The sequence below is a fragment of the Rhinopithecus roxellana genome, chromosome 4, assembly GCF_007565055.1.
Source record: "Rhinopithecus roxellana isolate Shanxi Qingling chromosome 4, ASM756505v1, whole genome shotgun sequence".
Classification (NCBI taxonomy): Eukaryota; Metazoa; Chordata; class Mammalia; order Primates; family Cercopithecidae; genus Rhinopithecus; species Rhinopithecus roxellana.
In genome coordinates this window covers 164,873,469-164,893,939 of record NC_044552.1, presented here as the reverse complement: position 1 = coordinate 164,893,939, position 20,471 = coordinate 164,873,469, and the positions used below count along the sequence as shown (strand labels likewise).

The following is a 20,471-nucleotide window of genomic DNA, read 5'->3' as shown; positions in this document are numbered from 1 at the left end:
TATTACAGGAACCAGTTGGAATGTCAAAGAAATAAACTATAACAAAAAGGATGCAAGTCTATAACCTCTTACAAAAAGTGAATGGAATAACACTGTCAGATGGTAAAGTTTTGGTTTTCATTTCATTTATAATAAGCTTAGCTGGAAATGCTAGAAATAGGAATAAATGCATGGGTAACCTTGGTTTTTATACTTATTTCATTTATTCTCAGAGAAGAGAGACTCATGCATCTATCTAGAGTTTTTTTTATCTCATTTGACTTTACTCAGTAATTAATTTACACAGAGTAAAGCACTTACTCCTTTTAATTCATTCTCTGCCATTACCCTCAATTACTTACATCTCTATATCCATCTACCATATTCCCAGAAATGTCTCCTGCTACGTCTCTACAACCAGCTGGGCAGAATTTGCTGGAAAAAGAAAAATAAATAATTAATATTTTATTAAATTACGCAACCAAAAAATATTAAACTGTACTTAAAGTTTTAAAGTATTTTCTGCCCTCCATATAATATCTTGCTTTAATGGCAAATTAGAAACCTGATTTGTGAAAATACAGATTGATCTACAATGTTCATCTGAAGGTAACTTTTACACAATAATTCTTTGTTTTATATAAGGATTCACCATAAAGTCTATTAAACAATGAGCTTCCCTAATGCGTTTTACTTGATTCTAAGACAACCAATAAATATTTTTCAGAAACAGAAACATTTCTAAACATTATATATAGTATAATCTTGTTTCTATAAGAAATGTTCAAAATATGTAACAATATTGTTTTCTATGGATAAAAAAGACAAGAATATCCCTAGATTCTCTCTGGCAGTAAGATTGTGAGGAACTTTCACTTTCCATGTTATGTATACTGTAATATTGCCATTATATTAGCACAGTCTGATAGAAATGGGAGCCACATACACAACTTTAAATATTCGAGTAGTCATATTTTTAAAAAGTAAAAAGAAACATGCAAAATTAATAATATATTCTATTTAATCCAGCATGTTCAAATTTTATCATTTCTACATGTAATAAACAGAAATAAATACCAGTAAGATATTTTCTCTTTTTTTGATTTAACTTCCAAAATCTGGGGTGCATTTTATACAACACACCTCAATTTGCACTCACCACAGTTCAAGTGCTCATTAGCTACCCGTGGCTAGTGGCTACCATATTAGATGGTCTGGTCTACATTAGTTACGAAATACTTTTGCAATCAGAAAAAGAGTATATATTTTAAAATTAGGACTCCAAGGCCGGCACAGTGGCCCACGCCTGTAATCTCAGCACTTTGGGAGGCCAAAGTGGGTGGATAACCTGAGGTCAGGAGTTCAAGACCAGGCTGGCCAACATGGTGAAACCCCATCTCCACTAACAATACAGAAAAACTAGCCCGGTGTGGTGGCAGATGCTTGTAATCCCAGCTGCTTGGGAGGCTGAGGCAGAAGAATCGCTTGAACCTGGGAGGCAGAGTTTGCAATGAGACCAGATCACACCACTGTACTCTAGCCTGGGGACCAAGAGCAAAACTCCATCTCAAAAAAAAAAAAAAAAAAAAAAAAAAAAAAAAAAAATTAGGATTCAATTTACTTAATAGTCATTTTTCATAAAACTTTCCAGAAATATGTCATAGCATGTGGTGCAGCCAAAGGGTGTCAGTGCTAGGAGCAGAGAGGCCCAGTCTCCGACACTACTTAGCTAGCAGTGGGACCCTGATACTGCATATAATCTCTCTTAGATTGTTTCTTCATCTCTAGTCCCTTCAAGTGTCAACATATCAACAAGATATGAAGACAGCCATAAACATCTATAAAAAACACACAAAAAGGAAGCCAAAGTATTATAAGAATGTTGTCAGCTTTGAAGATGCATGCCATGTGCCCTTACTTCTATATATATACCACTTTACATAATGTTTACTTGGTTTGTTTAAAAAGAGTGTACCAGCCCAAACAGATTCCAGAACAGAAGTTGTTTTTATTTCATTTCCTCTCAGTGTCCTCTTGCTGACTTGGCAAATTATATATGTAACAAGTAATTATCAAAACTATCCAAATAAATATTCCATAATTTTTTCCCATTGACCTTTTGGAGTCCCTGCATTGCAGCAGTACTCATGGAATTAAGAAATAAAAATAGTGAGAATTCCCATTACAGGGTAACAATTCCCTAGAGCCAATTCCCTTAGAATCAGCTGTATTTCAGAATTCAGAATTTCTTGGCTTTTAGAAAAGTAAAACAGTTCTAATGATGTATATGACATAATACACTGGTGGGGTCTGCAGACATTAATAAAAAACATTAAAATACCTGTGTCAAATGCCTGAATAGTCATATTAAATAACACATGTAAAGATTAAATGGTCTCATGTTAACCTAGTCCAATTTTGCTGTCAAACTAATTTAAGGTCACAGTAATCAACAATCACCACCAAATGAGCTACAAAAGCCTTTCAAAACTTTCTATACTTCATAATTACAGATGAGCGCTTATGGACCTGTATTAGTCACCAGGCCTTTTATTTAATCTAAATACTACAAAATGGCTGGGCTAAAGCTGAGATGTCTGGCACCAAAATGCCACCTTGTAAGCTTGGATATATTCCCTTTCTTTAGGAGAATAGGAAATGACCATTTGCTACCCAGAGGCCCTATCACCAACTGGGACTGTAGAGGTATAGCTAGAAGAGATAATATTGGCATATGTGTATATTGGATGAACAGTAACTTTAAAAGCAACATTTAATTATTGCTCATTTTCATTATTCCCCCTATTAGACCTAATATTAGTTAACACTAGAGTTGTTTCTGCACATAAAATAATCTCATTCATTAGAATGTCCAAATGTCTGAGATAGGACCATGGGCTCTTAAGCCTGACTCCCTGGCTATACTTAGGAGGTATGTAGCCCTCAGCAAGTCTTAATTGGTTTGTACCTTGTTTTTTAGGATGTAACAGAACCTTCCTTGCAGACATGTTGAAATGTTCACAAGAGTGACTTACTCTGTGCTAAGTGCAGAGAGCTATACTGGGCACTAGGAAAGCACTCTAGAGAGTCATAGGTGGGTGCCACCTTCACACCTGTAATTCCAGCACTTTGGGAAGCTGAGTCCAGAAGTTAGAGATCAGCTTGGACAATACAGAAAGACACCCATTTCTTAAAAAATTTAAAAATCAGCCAGCTATGATGGTGCATACCTGTTGTCCCAGCCACTTGGGAGGCTGAGGCAGAAGCATACTTTGAGCCCTGGAGTTTGAGGCTATAGGGAGCTATAATTGTACCACTGCACTCCAGCCTGGGCAAGAGAGCAAGACCGTGTCTCAGAAAAAAAAAAAAAAAAGTCACAGTTTTTGTTAGTGTTGTTGACAATGATCTCTAGACAGTGGTTCTCCACTGGGGGCGATTCTGCCCACCACGAGACATTCAGCAATGTCTGGAGACATTCTTGGTTATCACAACTGACATCTAGGACATAGAGGCCAGGGACGCTGCTAAATATCTAACAATGCGCAGGACAGCCCTGCAATATAAAGAATTATCTGACGCAAAATATCAACAGTGCCAAGGCTAAGAAATTCTGCTTTAGACTGTTTTACTTAATAGATAAGGAAATGTGCATCAAAGTGGCTAAGTGGTTTTTCAGGTTAAAGCTGGGTTGAAAATTTTCATCTTCTTATTTGCAGTAGGTTTTTCTCTAGTGGTAAAGACAAAATGCACCTCCTCCCAAATGAAAGAATTGTAAAAGTCACTCCCAAATATCAGCCAGGACAAAAAAATACAGTCTAGACTCAGTAATGATTCACCGGCCCTATAGTGGAACTCAGGGGTCAGCAAACTATGGCCTATGGACCAAATCCACCCTACTGATGTTTTTGTAAATACAGTTTTACTGAAACACAGCACGTCTGTTAGTGAATACATTGTCTATGGCTGCTTTTTTTTTGCTACAACAGCAACAGAGATTATATGAATAAATGCAATAGAGATTGTATGGCCTGGAAAACCTGAAATATTTATTATCTACCCCTTGACAGAAAATGTTTGCTGACTTCCTGCTATATAAGAAACTATTTCAAATATTCTTCATTAGTTACAACATGAATGGTAAAAAAGAGCTTTAAGCACAAACGTATCTGGTTTAACATAAAGGAAAACAAAATGTTCAGCAATACACAACTACTGCAACACAGTTAGGATACCTATATTTACCTGTATTCTGTCTTCAAATAATGGCTAGCTCGTTCCAAACACGTTATTAAATCTGTCATAAAGATAATTGCAATTAATAGAATGAATAAAAACTAGGACACTCATGCTGCAAAGCTTTCTTTTAAAATAAAAGAGAGTTTTGAAAAAGCATTTATTCACTACATAGTTATCAGAATTTTCCTTTTAAAAATAAATACTGAGAATCACCATCTCCAGTATTTAATGAGTTCCTTTCATTTCTTTTTTCTGCCACCAACGACAGTTTTTCAACACAATCATCTAGTAAATGATAGCAGAATCTATAGTCAACAGAAGAAAAAAACAACAACACTCTTTAGTTGCTACCCACTATATGCCTATGAAGACCATATGTATAATGTCCCCTGACAGGAAGAAAACAATTTCAAAAGCCCAACATAGTTCATAGAGAAGGTTCCCACAAACATTTTAATTCAATAATTTAGCCAGTGGCATCTGGTGACAGAGAAGCAGACCTTTACCAAGAAAACCTATAGCATATAAGCTTTCATCAACCAGGACCAAGCATTGTAAAAAAGAAGGTGCTCTCTGGAGTAATTTACAGAATGAAATAAATATTCAGCAATAGAGGCTAAGATACAGTGGATCTCGATGCATTTAGATCAACATAGTATGGTTTCCAAAATATTTCACACTTACTGTAATAGTTCTTTGGAAGCATTATATGGTGAACACTGGCCATGCAGGCATCTGCTGTGATTAGTCAGAGCTGATTGGCTAAGAGGAAAATGAATGGCACACCTCATTCCCAGAGTTTTTCTGCCAGAGAGGACTGAGAGCAGAAACCTCTATGACCATAGGCAGACATGGTATGGGCTGCACAGTAATTACTCTGAAGCACAAGAGCCCAGGACGGGAGCCCATGCTTCTCTCTCTCATCAGTGTTCGTGTTTCCCTTCCCTTCTCTCCCATACAAGTTTCAGCTTTACAGTTATTACACTGTGTGACACTGACTTCCTCATCCTGCACACACTGTGCATGTCTCCCGTGCTGGTGTACTGGTGTGTGTTGGGGAGGGGCTCACTGGTGAAAAGGCTTGTCCCTGAGCTAGGAAGGAGGTTGGGGGAGGGCTCCAGAGAATAGTGAGGACAGAAGGATCAGAAGGGGAACACAAAGGTGTGCTATCTAAGGTTTTTAGGAAAAATGAGATGAATCCTATCTCATATAAGTCAACTGATCAATCAAACATGCTAATAAGCTTGTCCAGCCCATGCCCCTTGGGTCACATGCAGCCCAGGATGGCCTTGGATGCAGCCCAACACAAATTCCTAAAGTTTCTTAAAACGTAATTATAAAATTTTTTGCAATTTTTTTTTTTAGCTCATCAGCTATTGTTAGTGTATTTTATGTGTGGTCCCAAGACAATTCTTCTTCTTCTCATGTGGCCCAGGGAAGCCAAAAGATTGGACACCCCTGTGCTACAACATGATTCAATTCAGACCTAACCATTTACAAAGATACAATGTTCCTCTTCTCCCTCATGTCTTAATTCTGCATCCCTGACCACAATTATGTCCAGGGATGGTGATAAGTAGCAAGAGGAATTCTTACACAGATAAGGTTTAGACATGTGTGTTGATTCTTCTGTTATACCTGGATGGTCGCTGCTCGCGTAGGTCAGCAAAAAACCCCGGCCAGAAATGTGGGATCCACTCTCAAAGCGGACAGTGACTTCACTTGTGTTCAACAGGAGTTCTCTGGGAACAGTCATACTTCCACAGTACGGACCTAAAAACAAAGCACACTTGTGGCACGTTTCAAAATTTATACCAGCACAAATGATTAGTATATGGCATTTTTTTTTCCTTTAAAGGCCAAAAATACTAGACAATACATATGTATGATTATAATCTTTACCAACTGAAATGTAGCTTGATGCTCGGACTCATAATTTCTGACTGATTGTGAACTAAGAGGAAAGTGGCTTACTCTAGACAAGCAATAGGCTGGAACTAGTTAACCGTGAGCAACCCAAGAGAGAGGTTTTGGTTTTTGTAAAAAGACAAACGTTAAACACATTAGGTAGTAAAGAAAATTTTATTACAAAAATGTTATTTTAGGGCCTCCTAAATTTGTTCAAATAAACTAAAAAAAGTCATTTTTTTCAGGGAAGTTTTGAAGTTAAAAGACTTGGCAAAGCATGGTAAGAATTTTATTCACATGCAGCATACACATTGATATTTCCTTTACAGTAACTTCTGGTTAACCCCCCCAATTCATTTTGATTTATAAAACGTATACAAAAGCAGAATAACTTCTAACGTGTTTTGAAATATTATAGTACAAATTATACAATTAAGGGTATAACGTTGTTTCTAAAATAAGTTGCTTGAAAAGCAATAGGGAACTCAATGAACTTTCAAAGGACAAAATTACATTTGAAGCTTAAAATAACAAAAACTCTTCCTAAGACTACGCAAACTAAAGTTCAGCTTTTCAATTGTCATTTTGAAAGTAACATATGCAGGACAATCTCTACGAAACAGGGATTAGCAAGCAAACTTTGAAAAGAGGTATTATTTATTAACTTCTCTCAAAACAGTATGGAAATAGCGGCAACAACAATCATGATCAAGGAAGAAAAATAAAAGAAAAAGACTGCTCCAAGTCAATATGAATAAAACTGGGTTATATTGACCAGAACCAATAGGGACAAAACTCTTTGATAAGGTTTTGCTGTGTCCCCACCCAAATCTCATCTTGAATTCCCATGTGTTGTGGGAGGGACCTGGTGGGAGGTAATTGAATCATGGGGGAAGGTGTTTCACGTGCTGCTCTCATGATAGTTAATAAGTCTCATGAGATCTGATAGTTTTTAAAAAAGGAGGTCCCCTGCAGAAGCTCATTTCTCTTGTCTGCCACCATGTGAGACATGCCTTTTGCCTTCCACCATGATTTGAGGCTTCCCTAGCTATGTGGGACTGTAAGTCCAATTAAACCTTTCTTTTGTAAATTGCCCAGTCTCAAGTATGTCTTCATCAGCAGCACGAAAACGGACTAATACAGTAAGTTGGTGCCAGTAGAGTGGGGTGCTGCTGAAAAGATACCCGAAGATGTGGAAGTGACTTTGGAACTGGGTAACAGGCAGAGGTTGGAACAGTTGGAGGGCTAAGAAGACGGGAAAATTTGGAACTTCCTAGAGGTCTGTTGAATGGCTTTGCCCAGGCTGAGGTGGTGTCAGATGGAAATGAAGAACTTGTTGGGAACTGGAGCAAAGGTGACTCTTGTTGTTTTAGCAAAGAGACTGGTGGCATTTTGACCCCGCCCTAGAGATTTGTGTAACTTTGAACTTGAGAGAGATGATTTAGGGTATCATGTGGAAAACATTTCTAAATAGGAAAGCATTCATGAGGTAACTTGGGTGCTGTTAAAGGCATTCAGTTTTATAAGGGAAGCAGAGCATAAAAGTTCAGAAAATTTGCAGCCTGACAGAGCAATAGAAAAGAAAATCCCATTTTCTGAGGAGCAATTCAAGCCAGCTGCAGAAATTTACATAAGTAATGAAGAACCCGAATGTTAATCCCCAAGACAATGGGGAAAATCTCTCCAGGGCATGTCAGAGGTCTTCAAGGCAACCTCTCCCATCACAGACCCAGAGACCTAGGAGGAAAAAGTGGTTTCCTGGGCCAGGCCTAGGGTCCCTGTGCTGTGTGCAGCCTAGAACTTGGTGTCTTGTGTCAGCTGCTCCAGCTTTGGCTGGAAGGGGACAACACAGAACTCGGGCCATGACTTCAGAGGGTGCAAGCCCCAAGCTTTGGCAGCTTCCATGTGGTGTTGAGCCTGTGGGTGCATGGAAATCAAGAATTGGGGTTTGGGAACCTCCACCTAGATTTCAGAAGACATATGGAAATGCCTGGATGCCCAGGCAGATGTTTGCTGCAGGGGCCCTCATAGAGAACCTCTGCTTGGGTAGTGCAGAAGGGAAATGTGGGGTCAGAGCCCCCACACAGAGTACCTACTGGGGCACCATCCAGTGGAGCTGTGAGAAGGGGGCCACCAGACCCCAGAATGCTAGATCCACTGCACTTGAAAAAGCTGCAGACACTCAACACCAGCCCGTGAAAGCAGTGGGGAGGGAGGCTGCACCCTGCAAAGCCACAAGGGCAGAGCTGCCCAAGCATGGGAACTCACCTCTTGCCTCAGCGTGACCTGCATGTGAGACATGGAGTCAAAGGATATCATTTTGGAGCTTTAAGATTTGACTGTCCCACTGGATTTCAGACTTGCATGGGGCCTGCAGCCCCTTTGTTTTGGCTAATTTATCCCATTTGGAATGGCTGTATTTACCTAATGCCAGTACCCCCAATGTATCTAGGAAGTAACTAACTTGCTTTTGATTTTACAAGCTCATAGGCAGAAGGGACTTGCCTTGTCTCAGATGAGATTTGGACTGCGGACTTTTGAGTTAATGCTGAAATGAGTTAAGACTTTGGGGGACTGTTGGGAAGGCATAATTGGTTCTGAAATATGAGGACATGAGACTTGGGAGGGGCCAGGGTCAAAATGATATGGTTTGGGTGTCCCCACCCAAATCTCAGCTTGAATTCCCACGTGTTGTGGGAGGGACCCGGTGGGAGGTAACTGAATCATGGAGGAAGGTCTTTTCCATGCTGTTCTCACGATAGTGAATAAGTCTCACGAGAGCTGATGGTTTTTAAAAAAGGAGGTCCTCTGCAGAAGCTCATTTCTCTTTTCTGCCACCATGTGAGACGTGCCTTTTGCCTTCCACCATGATTTGAGGCTTCCCCAGCCACGTGGAACTGTAAGTTCAATTAAACCTTTCTTTTGTAAATTGCCCAGTCTCAAGTATGTCTTTATCAGCAGCATGAAAATGGACTAATACACTTGCTGAAGAGTCAGAAGATCATTACACAACCAAGCATTGCCCTCCCGGTATAAAGGATCCAATTTCTCTCTGTTCTAAGTTTCACATTCTGAAGATGTGATAGAGTAAGAAAGAAATGCTTTATGCTTGACCTCACATGCCAAATTTCTAGCATTTCCTATTACTAAATTATAGTGAAATCTAAATAAAAACGTTCACTTCCCTCTTTAGAAGCACTCATCATATGTAATTACTTACATGAGTTAATACTTTCAAATTACTTAGAATAGTACCTAGCACATACTAAGAGTTATATAAGTGCTTGTTAAATAAATGAATATGTTAAAAAATAAGGAATACCTATTTTCTCTTTAGACTATGTTCCATAGTGCAAGGAACTTTTATATCCATCCCTTTATCTCCAACAGACTGTATAGTACCTGGCAGGTGACTGCCTCCCAAAAACTGTTTGAATTGAATAGAAATGCTCTTTTTACAACAGTTTCTAAAAGCCAAATTCAACTAAGAGATTCATAAAATATTTTTAATCTTGTCACTTTGAAATACTATGCAGAAGTCAGGAAGAGAAGTGTCTGCAGATAAGCAATGCAGACTAAATAAGTAGAATGATAAGCATTTTTGCAAAGTTAAGGTGAGTCAGATAGCTATACTTGACTTTTCCAACTTATTCTGTTTGTTTTAGATATGTTTGAAATTCCTCTGTTCTTTGCACAGATAAGAGGGGTGAAGATACTTGCTTTGTAAACCTAAGGATGAATATTATGAAGTAACTGTAACTTGTTGCTTTTAATAAGTTAGAATATTTTCAAATTACATTTTTTATATTAACCCACTAATACACCCCTCCCCAAATGGTGGTGATGATAGTAATCTCTCCTTACATTTCTATAGCATTCCAATGAGTTCTAATGAAAACTGTAGGTGGCCAGGTACGGTGGCTCATGCCTATAATCCCAGCACTCTGGGAGGCTGAGGCGGGCGGAGTCAGGAGGTCAGGAGTTCAAGACCAGCCTGGTCAATATGGTGAAACCTCATCTTTACTAAAAACACACAAAAAAATTAGCCGAGCATGGTGGTGGGTGCCTGTAATCCCAGTTACTCCAGAGGCTGAGGCAGGAGAATTGCTTGAACCTGGGGGGTGGAGGTTGCAGTGCACCACAATCCCACCACTGCATTCTAGTTTGGGTGACAGAGCAAGACTGCATCTCAAAAAAAAAAAAAAAAAAAAAAAAAAAAAACCCACAAAACACAAACTGTAAGGTAAGCAAGTCTAAATTGATTATCAGCGAGAACTTGTTTAGTTTTGTTTTTTTTTTTTTTTTAGATTTCATGAAACAGTTGAAAGGAAAAGTTGCGAAAAGTATACATATTTTACACAAATAAGAGTGTATACCATCTTACTAAGTTGTGCAATATATATGATTTCCTAGACCAAAAACATATAAATATATTAAAACTCTAATTTGGTTTCATCCTCCCAGTTATGATAAGCATGTAAATATTTCTGGAAGCAGATCAAAGAAGGAAAATGTAAACACATACCCCTTTAATTACCCTTACCACACAGACATCAGTCCCTTTCATATTTTTATTACTGTGCTGCAAAATTGTAAGTACATTCTAGAGGGGGTAGGAGATACCCTCTCTGTATAAATATCATCATTGAGAGGATATTTTTCTTTTTTCTTTTGAGACAGGGTCTTTCTCCTTTCTCTGTCACCCAGGTTGGAGTGCAGTGGCGTGATCACAGCTCCTCCTGGGCTCAAACAATCCTTCCACCTCAGCCTTCCAAGAAGCTGGATTACAGATGTGTGCCACCACGTCCAGCTAATTTTTTGAGTTTTTGTAGAGATGAGGTCTCACTATGTTGCCCAGGCTGGTCTCAAGTTGCTGGCCTTAAGCAATCCTCCCGTCTCAGCCTCCTCAAAGTGCTGGGATTATAGACATGGGACACAGTGCCTGGCCTGAAGAGTTATTTTGATCATTTCATCATGATTACAAACATCAGAATAGTGAGTTTTAATTCAGGGTGGGGGACAGGAGTTGAATACTGGCTGTAGTATTGCCTATGGCAAAACATCCAAATTATTGCCTGCCTCAAGGTCTGACAGATGAAAATTCCTTTTCATAGACTAGAAGTTAACAATTACATTCCTAGAGTTAAAAGGCAAGAGAGAAAAATGGAAAAATATGATAGCAGTGAGGGGAAAAATAATTAATGGGAAACCATGGAAAGATTCTGGGAGTCTGTCCTAAGCAATGTCCTCAGTGTTCCGCCAGACTCCTTTCAGGATTCTCTCTCGTCTTCTGAAAAGAAAATCTTTCTCCATTCACCCCTGCCCACGTGATATACTTCACTGTTGGTCCTCTCCAAAGGTCTCCTGACTTTTAAAAAGGATCTACACCTATATTTAAATATTTACAAAGACAGTTTCATTGGAAATCCACATGAGAGCTCGGTGACTTCTAACTTTGATTGTGGTTATATTCTTGGGCTCAGGCAGTGTTTAGATTGGCAAACGTACTTCAGTTCAGTCAGACTGAAATCCAACCCCTCCCTAAAAATAGGACACACAATTTGGCATGGATGCTTGCTTCAGAACCAGCAGTGCTATGTGTTTTATAGCACTTGGACTTGCCATCTAACTTCCTACATTCTCTCACTTCTATCTATCTGTCTGCAAGGCAGGTTCCATCTTACTTTGCAGTCACAAATTCCCATCACACTGGGGCACAGCAGTTAATCAAGTAGGCAGAAAAATCAGGAAAAAAGAAAAACTTTTATCTTTTGTGGAATGTAACTGGCGGCCCTATATTGTGGGAAGAACTATCAGAGATACCAAATGGAACAGCCCTGTGGCATTTGGCACCAGACATGAGACTTCAGCAGACAATGGGCTGATTCCTTGGACAAAGGGAATAAAGGGCCAGGAACTATAGGAATTGCCTTCTTTGAGCACAGTAGGCCAGTTCCTCTCAGCACATTCCCTGTTTGGGGCTACTATTTCATTAGCAGCTGCAAGGGAAACCCTTTATCTTTCCATGTGTGAATAAAAGAAAGCTGTCCTATAAGGAAGAATAAACTGTCTGCTACAAGCCAAGTCTGAAATCCTCTTGATTCTCTGGCAATCTGACAGTCTGTACAGCAATGTATTGTACTTCTCTATTCTCCTGGACTGTGTGCCCAAGACTCTGGACATTACAAGGCAATGATGGTTTGGTTAAAAACTGTTTGTTCCAAGTCTCTTCAGATGAGTATAAGGTTTTTATCTTAAAACTGATAAAACTAAATTATTGTTTTATCTATAGAAGGGACATGTTTAAAAAACAGTATGTATGCCATTAGAGAAATAAAGAAACCTCTTTCTCTTAGTAGTATTATTTCTGATTTTTTTTTTTTAACTACCATACTGTCAGTGGTAAAAACCACTGAGAGATCAAATAAAAACCTAACTCCTGAAAGATCTGTCATAAATCAACAACAACAACAACACAAAACCTCCAGCAAACCCTCGTAAACCTTCTGGAGCATCATCTGAAGCACACAATTCTTTCTTATGACAGATAAGAACACGCTTGATTGACCTAAGTGACCCTCCCTGGGAGTACATGTGGGTGGAGCCAGCCACATGGAATATTTGGCTGCCAGGAAAGTGGTATTCCTCGTGGCCCAGATCTGTGCTCAGAAGCGTGCTGATAAAACAATCTCTAGAAATGCTGAAGCTGCAAACACCACTAGATTTGTGTCCATTTTCGATGTGTTTCTCTGATGCGGTCAAATCGCAGATTTGTCCTTGCTTGCTAATTGCAGTAGGGTCATTGTACAAAATTACAGAATTGTCAAGGCCATTTTCTTTGAAAAGGAGAGAAATTAGCATAAAAAAGGGATATTCCTGGACTGTGCCATTAAAACCATAGTCACGTAACAGTAAGTGGTATCCCTGGAGAATTTTGGTCTCTCATTCCCGCACAAAAATCAGTGACAGATGATAAATGAACCAGGCGGCTTCTTAGACAAAGGTGCAGCTTTCCTTGGGGCTACAGGACCCAGGTCAAGAAGTGTGTCAACACAGGGAGTTCACTACCCACTTAAGCCATTACTTCTTTCCCAATGAAAGATGGCAATTACTGAAACTGAATCACAGTGAGTCTCCAGGGAAGTATTTATGGGGAAAGAGGAGGAGGAACCCAATAGCTTTTTCTCCTTGAGGCTTATGGTTGTGTTAAAAAAATACCTAGAGTAAAGCATTCTGGTCGATATAACATTTTATACGTTCAAGATTCTTTCTGAATTCTATCTTGGCATAAAAGGCAAAACAAAACAAAGAAAAAGCAGTCCCTCTCAATAATTTCCACCAAAGTAGCCTCAACCATAGAGGAGCACGCACTTCTAGGGTGTTTGCAGCCCAAAACAAGTCTCTGTGAGCTGGAAATTTCTTTGAAGTCTATTTGCTGTATCTTTAAAAGCCATAAACATTTTTCATTCTACTTCATAATATGTCTGAGAGACATAGAGACCATTTGTAAAACTGAGACTGTCAATCTTGGGCTTTTCCCTCCTTGGGATTTAAAAAACTTCAACAGATAAGATGTCATGAGTCGATCTTACTGCAATATGTCAGATAGGTATCATTCTAAAAAATGACATGCAGAAACCTGTTGTGATTAGGAGTCTGAACACTTAGTATTATTTCCAACTATTCCTATTTCTCTCATTCCTAGTGTACCACAAACATTAACAGCTGACTTCACATCATTGTACTTGTAAGTCACTGACAAAGCTTAAAAAAATAGTGATTGGAAGTGGAGGTACAGAAAATGTAGGAGAACAATTTTTGAACTTCCTGGTACAAATCATTATGTAGAACACAACCAATTTAACTGACTACAATTAGGATCCTATAGTAAAGAGTTTCTTTCTGTCACTGCCACCATGCCTCCTCTTAGAATTTTGACTAAGAAACATTTTTGAACTTTAAACTTATACTGGAACTCTATGTAAGTGATTTCTCAGACTCCCACTTTATTCTCTGGATACTCCTGTGGGGAGGCCTGGAGAAGTTTCCATTTGAGCAGGGCCTCAAACGCCCAGACTTGAATCCCAGGTCCCGCTAAGTGATCTTATAAGCATGTTAGTTGGCTTTTTTTGAGCTTCAGTTTCCTTATGTGTAAAGGCTGGTAATAGGACCTGTCTCACAGGGCTGTTATAAGGGTTAAATGAGTTAGTAACGTTAAGGTACTAAGCCCAGTGCATTGCACATAGTTGAATGCTCACTCATAGGCACCTTCCATATCATTACCCGGTCTTTTCCACACAATAAGCATAGTTTTAAAATTTTATGTAAACCAAAGCTTTCTTTAAATGCAGAGGGAATGTTTATAGAGGAATCTTAGTGTAAATTTCCCTACAATGTGAATACTGACACTCCCAATTTATCTTTTGTAAAAACCCAGATTTTTTAATATGTTTGCCAAAATCAAGCTACTTATAATCTCAGTCCTTGAACACTGACTGAGCATCTGCAATTGTAAGACTATGCTAAATAATAGGTGAATAAAACAGGATGAATAAAATGTAATTCCTGGCTCAGGGCACCCTATATCTGACAGAGAAGCTAAAATAATTATCCCAACCCGAAACTGATGCTCTACTGAAACTTTAGAAAGAGAACATGAGCACAGAAAAGGGACAAACTGATGAACATTAGAAAAGGTTCTAAGGCAGACAGCTCTGAATTTGAAACTTGAAGGGTTTACTTTTACATGTGTGTGTGGGTGTGTGTGTGGGTGTGTATTAGAAGGGACAGAAAAAGCAGGAAAAGAAGAAAAAGAGGGGGACATGGAAGGAATAACATCAACGACTGTAAAAATGTACTAGGCCATGAAACTGTATGATGCATTTGAGAAACGGCATGGAGATGAAGGACTCAGAAATGAGGTTAGAAATGAGAGTGAAGAAGAAAGCAAGACGATGCGTCAACACTAAGCTAGCAAGTTTCTATAGACGGTGGGGCACAATTAACAATTTTTGAAATAAGGAAAGAAATTATTGCAACTGTATTTAATTACACAACATTAAATGGCCTGGAAGGAATTGAGACTGGTGAAAGCAGAGAGGAGAAAAATCAAGAGGTTCTTCAATGAGAAAAAGATGCAAAGACGTAGACTGGCAGTGGCAGTGAAGTAAACAAAATAGCCAAACTGAATATACTGTTGCTTGGAGAGTATGTGTTCTCTGTTCATCTCATGAGGCTGTAGAAAATCTGTTTATGGAGCTAGTTCTGGCTCAGTGAACCCTTGCCACCAGCTTGGCATGATTTGGGCAAACTCTTGGATTACCAGGAATCCACCAGGAGGAGTAGGGTAGGGTGTGCTGCTGGAGCTTAGCCTCTGTTTTGTGAACAGAGAGTGCTCAGGGTATTATGAGGGGAACAAGGGGCATCTTAGACAAATAATAAACAGTATGCAAGACAACTCAGGAGGAGGAAGAAGAAGAGGGGGCTGGGAAGAGGGAAAGGAAGAGTAAAGTAGAGGGGCAGAGGATGGGGGGGAGGGGGAGGAATAATAATGGCTAACGTTTACTAAGTGCTTACTATGTACCAGGTATCATTCTTTAAAGTCATATATAAGTGTGCCAGTCAACTATATGTGGTAGATACTATTATTTTGCCCATTTTGTTTTATTTTGAGACAGTGTCTCCGTCTGTCACTCAGGTTGTAGTGGCACGATCATGGCTCACTGTAGCCTGGATCACCTGAATTCAAGTGATCCTCTTGCCTCAACCTCCCAAGTAGCTGGGACTACGGGCATGCACCACCACGCCTAGCTAATCTTTGTATTTTTCGTAGAGACAGGGGATTGCCATGTTGTCCAGCCTAGCCTCAAACTCCTAAGCTCAAGTGATTCGTCCGTCTCAGCCTCTCAAAATGCTGAGATTACAGGTATGAGACGTCGCACCTGGCCTGCCCATTTTAAATATGAGGGAACAGAGACACAGAACGGTTAAATAATTTGCTCAAGGTCAAGCAATTTAGAAATAAGCAGTAAAGGCCAGGCGTGGTGGCTCACACCTGTGAGTAGGCAGGAATTTGAGGCAAGAGAGTCTAATTACAGAGTTTGTGCTCTTAAACACAAGTGTAATATCGAGGCAGCAACACAAATTTCAATCCGTTTTCAAGGCCAGCCTGGTTTTATTGATCCACACTGATCCAGGTGGGAAAGTCTAGAGTCTCCATCAGAACAAGCTCCTTTGAGACCCTGAGATGCCTATGAAGACTGGCCAGTGTCTGGTTCCTGCCAAGACTGCTCCAACAGCTCTTCAGGCAGTCCCCGAACCACCCTGAACTCCATCCAGTGTGGAGGTCACCCTTCAGGGGAAAACTCAGACTCAACCTTCTTGAAAGATCAGGAAAACAGAAATGCCCTCCTCTGAGGCCCCTACAGGCAGTGGGGGCAAAAACAAACCTCTGAGTGAATACTCCAGTCTCTCTAAGTCCATTCTAGTCAGCAAGACTAGAAATGGAATTTACTCAGAGGGCAAGTCAAGGTTACATGGTCACTAAAGGGCTATAAAATTAACAGTAGTATCGCCTTCCCTCTTCAGTGTTCTAAATAAATACAACATTACATATTTAATATTTTAAATTTGTGCATATTAGTGTGACACAACGCCTGAATCAGCAGCCATTTTTCCTCAAAGTTTAAGATATTTCAGCGTTTTATATAACTAACCTCCTGTTATTTTACCACATATATGTAAAATGAGGGAGGGGGGAACTGAGAACAGGACCAAGGCAGTCATCTTAAATGTCTTATACAATATGTTTAAATTTAAAGAGATGTTCTTTAATAAACTACTTGTCTGAATCTTCAAATTCCAGGTTTCAAAGTGTGTTCAATCCTAGAACAGCCTGGGTAGGCACCTTAATCAACTTTCTATTATCTTATGTGCCCAGATTTCTCCAAAATTGTCTTCTACAAAAAGGCAACACCTTATATTTGAGTCTTTTCAAAGTTTCATATTACATGGGCCTCTTTGAAGAACAAAAAACTCCTCCAGGAAGACACTTCAGCTTGAAATAACCTAAAAATCAATGCAGTTTTGATTGAAAAAAGAAGAGTCATTTAATCAAATAGTCAAGAGGGAAGCAAAGAAATTTAATGCAGATTTAGTTCTCATTCTTGAAGGGACACATGACCTCATAATTTCTAATGTTAGGAACTGTCATAAGCAAGCCTTTTAAAGATTTCTTTAAAAAGTAGTAGTATTATGTCTGCCCAGAATACATAATCTGAATTCAATCACGAGGAAACATCAAACCAACTGAATTGACAGACATTCTGTAAAATAACTGGTCAGTATTCTCAAAAGATAAAGGAAGACTGAGAAGTCAGGACAAATAACTGCTTTATGATCCTGAATTGGACCACAGACTGGAAAACGGATATTAGCATTTTTTCAAAGGGAGTCTCAGTTACTTTGGTCTGTTAAACAAAAACCTAGAATTCCCTTAGCTATAGTGAAAACGATGTCTACTAAGAAAAGTATGATACTTCTTAAAGATTTTTTTGTTTTGTTTTGGCCAGCATAATATTAATAGCACACATATCTTAGTGTCTTAATTCAGTCATAGGCATACAAGTACATTCTTCTAATGGATTCTTGAATCTGAAAGATCAGCCGTAATCATATGACAAACAGAAGAATAACAATCCCATTTTGTCTGTATTAAGAAACAGTGTGATCAAGTGCATATTTTGCCAGATTACTGTGAAAGTTGTTGTGGGTGTTTACACTTGTTTACAACGCATTTTTGCTAGCAAGAATGTGAATTATCAAAATACCCAAAGTATATAAACCAAATATTTAAAACAAAATTGACATGGTGGGGAACCATTAAACATTAACTGCATAACGATGAACACTATACAACTTTAGCATATTCACAATGGTTAGTGTAATCACAAGTATGTCCACTCTTGGCAGAGCTTGCAAACATTAATGCCAGGAAACATTATTCTTTTTCAAAACATCTACTCCATATTCAAATTCTGATAGTTTTAAGTTTTAAAATCCTTTGGCAGGCCGGGCGCGGTGGCTCAAGCCTGTAATCCCAGCCCTTTGGAAGGCCAAGACGGGCGGATCATGAGGTCAGGAGATCAAGACCATCCTGGCTAATATGGTGAAACCCCGTCTCTACTAAAAAATACAAAAAACTAGCCGGGCGACGAGGCGGGCGCCTGTAGTCCCAGCTACTCGGGAGGCTGAGACAGGAGAATGGCGTGAACCCGGGAGGCGGAGCTTGCAGTGAGCTGAGAGCCTGGCCACTGCACTCCAGCCTGGGTGGCACAGCAAGACTCCGTCTCAAAAAAAAAATAAATAAATAAAATAAAATAAAATCCTTTGGCAGTGGGTTTTAACAATTAGTTGGTTAATAAAAAATATCGGGCAGGATAAACTAAAACGATTCTGCTGTTTCTGCCACACATATAATCATTAGAAGCCATCATATTTTGGAATTAAAGGTGGTATTCCATAACATGCATTCTCTCCCTGCTGAATTTCAGCAGACATTCCCCTCTCTCACTGGTTCAGGCAATATAGCTCTAGATCCTTGGGAGTCTGCAAGGGCACTAGGGCCCTGCGTCCGCAGCCATGCCAGATCCTGTGGCCACATCAGCTTGCAGAGTTGCCTCCCACCCTTCCACGCTTCCAGGAAGCTGGGCAACAGCTGCACAGGAATGTCCACTCTCTGAGCACCAGCCTGAAAGACAAAGCACTTCTGTCTCCTCCTCCTTCTGCATTCCTGGAGGATGTTCAAACAGACCAGGGGTTTATTTAACTACGTGAAAATATAGGTCGGGTTAGTGTTTTTGGTTACCGGAAATCTTTAAAGCAGCCACAAAAGAGAGAAATTCTGAGCATCATTACATAGTTTATCTTAAGCACATCCTCAATCAAAAATACTACCTACTTCTTGTGTTTTAGACGAAATTGCCGCATAATGTAATAATGGGCTAGTCCACCCGGGAAGGATGATAGTGCAAGGTGGTTTTTTGGTGATGGTGAAACCAGGAGACAACAGCAGTGGGAGTAGGTGTCTTGCAGCCACAGAGACACAGATATAAATCTCTCTTTCACCCCAATTGTACACTCTTGGGATCTTGGGCATGTTAACCTAATCACACTGTGCCTCAGTTTCCCTATCTGTGGAAGGCATTGATTATTTACCTTGGAAGGTGGATTAGGGGATTCTAGACAGTATATTTAAGAGCCAAGCAGGTGCCTGGCATACAATAGGCACTGAATATATTTATTTATATAATGAGTATACATTTTATTTCCAAAAGACAAACACTCAATTTATACAGAAAAAAATTCAAGGAGAAAAATTACTTGGCTTTATCGCTATGAATGAATTGCAATTCATTATTCATTTTCTAGTGACGCATCTAAGCTTGAAAGCTCAAGAATCTAGAAAAGAGGAGGCAGATCATGATCACCTTGCAAGCTAGCTTGAGATATGTAGTTAATTCCATTATTTTCTGTCTTTTTTCTCTTATAATGTAGAGATGGGGGTCTCACCATGTTGCCCAGGCTGGATTGCTTGAAATCCTGAGCTCAAGCAATCATTCCTCCTAGGCCTCCCAGTGTTAGGATTACAGGCATAAGCCACCGCCCCTGACCTTTTCTGCTTTTGTGTATATTTATGAATATACCTCAAAGATGATGGAGGAAACTCCCTGGTGTGGGAAAGCCACATCCATTCTCCACATCCTGCTTTGGGAGGATTTGCTTCCCTTAGTTGCTCTCACTCCAGCCTCTGACGTGACAGTCTTATGCAACAGAATGATTCCGCCACTGTTATGTCAGCAGGTGGAATTAAATGCTCATCTTCCTGGCAAGGCAGATGCTTCCCCAAAGAGACCCGTGTGGAAAAGCTGCTACCGGCCCTGCAGCACTCTGCATCACTTTTCACACTGCATCTCTGACACTCACCCCCTCCTCAAAATCTGAAAGAAACCTCCTGGCTATTGAGGGACTCCCTGACAAATGCCTCCATAAGTTAACACACATCAGATTACCAGAGGTAATGGAACAGTAAGTGTTCTCAGGGGCCTTCAGCATCCCTGGAAGTGTCACCCTGCCCATTTGAGTCAAACTACAGTGAAAAAGTTACCAACAATTATATGGAAATTACCATCTTGATTCTGTCGGAGTAACTCAACCATCATTAAACAGACAATGCTCCTAGGGATGAAAAAACAGTCTTAGATCTTTTTATCCCATGGGAGCTGGTTTAGAGCTCTGAATCGCCACACGGCTTGTCTGGGCTTCTAAACTGTAGGAAGAGGCAGCAGGAG

General features: G+C 39.7%; 1 protein-coding gene across 3 annotated transcripts in view; it reads right to left on the bottom strand.

Annotated features, from left to right (window-relative positions):
• The window catches only part of DCBLD1 (discoidin, CUB and LCCL domain containing 1), a 68,472-nt gene that overhangs the window by 24,509 nt on the left and 23,492 nt on the right, over positions 1–20,471 (bottom strand). For all 3 annotated transcript variants that reach the window (XM_010353239.2, XM_030928535.1, XM_030928534.1), the window contains exons 3-5: positions 5,854–5,988; positions 4,222–4,273; positions 342–414 (exon numbers count right to left, since the gene is read on the bottom strand). In XM_010353239.2, the coding sequence (XP_010351541.1) occupies positions 342–414; positions 4,222–4,273; positions 5,854–5,988 (260 nt within the window). The remainder of the gene's footprint in view (positions 1–341; positions 415–4,221; positions 4,274–5,853; positions 5,989–20,471) is intronic.